General features: G+C 58.5%; 1 protein-coding gene across 2 annotated transcripts in view; it reads right to left on the reverse strand.

The window, feature by feature from the left end:
• The window catches only part of STMN4 (stathmin 4), an 8,990-nt gene extending 5,657 nt beyond the window's left edge, over window positions 1–3,333 (reverse strand). Inside the window, exons 1-2 of one of the 2 annotated variants that reach the window (XM_008628693.2) lie at window positions 2,708–3,305; window positions 641–698 (exon numbers count right to left, since the gene is read on the reverse strand). In XM_008628693.2, the coding sequence (XP_008626915.2) occupies window positions 641–698; window positions 2,708–2,710 (61 nt within the window). In that variant the 5' untranslated portion in view covers window positions 2,711–3,305. Of the gene's footprint in view, window positions 1–640; window positions 699–2,707 lie in introns of both variants that reach the window. The other variant, XM_017727805.1, reaches the window with a different exon arrangement.
• Window positions 3,334–4,024: the final 691 nt, after the last annotated feature.

Here is a 4,024-nt window from a genome sequence, read left to right on the forward strand (position 1 = left end):
GTGTGCGAGGGAGGGGGTGGGAATGGGGGAAAAAGGGCTGGGGGGACTTCCACGTGTCAGGGAAGGATTGGGATTGGGTCAGAGGGGTGGGGAGACTTCCATATGCCAGGGAAAGGGGGGGATTTGGGTAAAAGGAATGGGGGAGCTGCTCCATGTGCTAGGGAAGGGGTGGGATCACAGGGATCACAGGGATTGGGGACTTCCATGTGCCAGGGAAGGACTGGGATTGGGATCACAGGGATTGGGGACTTCCATGTGCCAGGGAAGGAGTGGGATTGGGATCAGAAGGGTGAGAGGACTTCCATGTGCCAGGGAAAGTTTTGGGATGGAGGAAAAAGGAATGGAGGGACTTCCATGTGCCAGGGAAGGGTTGGGATTGGGATCAGAGGGATGGGGGGATTTCCACATTCCAGGGAAGGGGTGGGATCGGGAATGGTGGCCGGCCCCAGATGTTCCAAGCAGGATGAGCTGAGGATCCAGATGTGCAAAGGGAAAACGGGAAGCACTTGGGATCGTCTGGGGCTGTCGATCCCAGTTTGTCACCACTGGGATGCTGGGAACATTCCAGGGCAGGGATGAGCCCAGGAAACCTTGGGATGGGACCAGCCCAGTTTGGGGTGCCAGGGTGGGGGTGTCGTACCGGCCAGAGTCATGGCGAGGAAATCCTTGGAATTCTGCAGGAAGAGCGATGCTGGGGCCTGCGGAGGGAAGGAAGGGATCAGGTCAGTGGCAGGATCCTGGGAATGGGATGATGGGAACAGACTGGGATGATGGGATGGGATGGGATGGGATGGGATGGGATGGGATGGGATGGGATGGGATGGGAGCACAGTGGGATGATGGGATCGGATGGGATGGGAATGCACCAGAATGATGGGATGGGAATGCACTGGGACAATGGGATGGGATGGGAACACACTGGGATGATGGGATGGGATGGGATGGGATGGGATGGGATGGGATGGGATGGGGACACACTGGGACAATGGGATGGGAACACACTGGGATTATGGGATGGGACGGGAATGCACTGGGATAATGGGATAGGGATACACTGGGATGGGATGGGACAGGATGGGATGGGATGGGACGGGACGGGATGGGATGGGATGGGATGGGGACACACTGGAACACTGAGATGGGATGGGAACACACTGGGATGATGGGATGGGAACACACGGGGGAATGGGATGGGGTAATGAGAACACTCTGGTGTGATGGAATGGGATAGGAACAGTGTTGGGATGGGATGGGACGGAATAATGGGAACACAGTGGAATAGGATGGGAACACACTGGGATGATGGGATGGGAACACACTGGGATGGTGGGATGTTGGGATCAGATGGGATGGGATGGGATGGGATGGGATGGGATGGGATGGGATGGGATGGGATAAGAACCCACTGGGAGGATGGGAACACATTGGTGTGATGGGACAGGAGCACAGTGGGATAATGGGATGGGAACACACTGGGATGTGACGGGAACACACTGGGATGTGATGGGAACACACTGGGATGTGATGGGATGGGAAAACACTGGGATGGGGTGATGGGACGGGAACACACTGGGATAATGGGATGGGATGGGATGGGATGGGATGGGATGGGATGGGATGGGATGGGATGGGAACACACCAGGATAACGGGATGGGAACACACTGGGATGTGATGGAATGGGAACATACTGGGATGATGGGATGAGACAGGAACACACTGGAATAATGGGATGGGATGGGATGGGATGGGATAATGGCAACACACTGGGATGATGGGATGGGACGGGAATGCACCGGGATAATGGGATGGGAACACACTGGTGTGATGGAATGGGATAATGGGAACACACTGGTGTGATGGAATGGAATGGGAACAATGTTGGGATGGGATGGGAACACAGTGGAATAGGATGGGAACACACTGGGATGATGGGATGGGAACACGCTGCAATGATGGGATGGGATGGGATGGGATGGGATGGGATGGGATGGGATGGGACGGACACACACCGGGATGATGGACGCATCCTGTGGGATGTTCCTGGCACACGCAGCCCTTCCCACCTCCATATTCCCAACCCACACGTGTGAGGACACGTGCCGGGAGCCACACACGGACACACCTGGGCACACCTGGACCCCTCCCAGCCCTGGTCTATCCCAAATTCCCCCTCCAGTTCCCCCCACTCCTGTCCTGAGATTCCCAGTCCTCAAATTGCCCCTACTGATGCTTCAGGATCCTCTCCCGCATCCCACTGGGATCCTTCCCGGGGTCTCCATGGATTTAGGAGCATTCCCAGGACACCCCACCCACCGCCAGGGCTCGGAATGGGAATGGGGAATCATGAAAACCGGGATAATCCAGGCTGTTCCTCTTTCCCAGGGGTTTTGGGTGGCATTCCCGGTGGAAACGCCCTTCCCAGCTGCACCAAAGCAGGGAATGAAGTGGGATTTGGGGATTTTCCCCGGATTTTGATGCCAAAATGCCTCCTTTAAAACGGGGATCCTTAAATGCCTGCAGCTCCCTAGGGAATGAGCATTCCAGGGCTGCACCACGCCCCACCCATCCCGAGAAATCCCAGCCTTCATCCCCCCCAATCCTGCTGGGATCTGCCCCGGGGATCCCAAAAAGAACCCGGCCACAGCTTCCAGGGCTTGTTGGGAGTGGGAAGAGGGAGGAAATGTGGGAATATCCAACTGGGATCACCATCTCCTATTCCAGGTGCCCCCCGGGGCGGGGCCGGTCGGGATCGGGTGGGGATGCTCCGATGGATTCCTGGAGGATTCCTGGAGGATGGATAACCCGGCTGGAAGTGATTGCCGGACTCCTGCCTCCCTGCTGCCGGCATTCCCAGCCCAAATCCTGGTTTTCCCTGGGATCTGCTGGCATTCCGTGCCCATTCCCCAAACCTCACGTGGCGTTCCCACAGGACAAAACGTAGGGATCGCCCACCAGAGCCAGAACGGATGGAAAATGGGATCCATCCCTATGGATACGGCTGGATGGGAGGGGAGTGGTCCAGCCCTGTTCCTGCCTGGATGGGGACGCTGGCGTTTGGAGGAGGGAATTCTCTCCCTGCCCCATTCCCGACGGGAACGGGGCGTGGTTGGGGACCTGTCGATGTCAGCCCCAGATCCCAGCGCGGATGGAATGATCCCATTCCCGATCACATGATCCCATTCCCGACCACGCGATCCCAATCCCACTGAGGTGATCCCATTTCCAGTCAGGCAATCCCATTCCCGATCACACGATCCCATTCCCGACCACGCGATCCCATTCTCGGCCAGGCGCACGTGGCAGGGAGAGGGATCCCGATCCACCCCCCAAAGGGCTGCACCCCCTTTTCCCAGCCTGAATTCCAAGGGAAAGCCCCCTCCCATCTCCCATTTTTTCCCTGGAAAAAGCAGCCGGCGATGGAAGGAGGGGATGGAAAAATGGGAAGGGGATGGGGGGGCTTCCCATTCCCTCCTGGAAGCTTGGGAGGCTCCAGAGGGGGAAAAGCGGGATGGCAGCGCCTTCTCCCTCCCTCCCTCCCTCCCCCTGGCTTTTTCCCTTTCCCTGGAATAAAAATTCCAGCGGCTGCTGCCACCAGCGGGAATTCGGGTCCTGCCCTCGGCGGGGGCTTCTCTCCCACATTTTTGGGGGGCTCTGGGTGCGGCCGCGCAGCCCCCGAGGGGTTCCCAGGGGCGCGGGGGTAGCAAAATCCCGGGAATGCTGGAGGTCCTCCCAGGATAACGGGGTGAGGGTCTCCCAAAAATTCGGGCTGGGAGGGGAGGGCGGGATCCCGGGAATGCAGAGGGAGCAGGTCCGCCCCGGGAATTCGGGTCTCCGAGGATGCTGGGGGGCAGAAATCCTGGGATTTCGGGGGGTTCGGGTTTTGAGGGTGCAGAATCCCGGGATTTTGAGGGGTTTGAGTCCCCCGAGGGTTTTGAGGGTGCAGAATCCCGGGATTTCAGGGGGTGCGGGTCCCCCAGGGATGCTGAAATGGGGGTCCCAGAGGTTACTGGGAAGGCGGGGGGG

The sequence above is a fragment of the Corvus brachyrhynchos genome, unplaced genomic scaffold (assembly GCF_000691975.1).
Source record: "Corvus brachyrhynchos isolate BGI_N302 unplaced genomic scaffold, ASM69197v1 scaffold222, whole genome shotgun sequence".
In the NCBI taxonomy this organism is placed as follows: Eukaryota; Metazoa; Chordata; class Aves; order Passeriformes; family Corvidae; genus Corvus; species Corvus brachyrhynchos.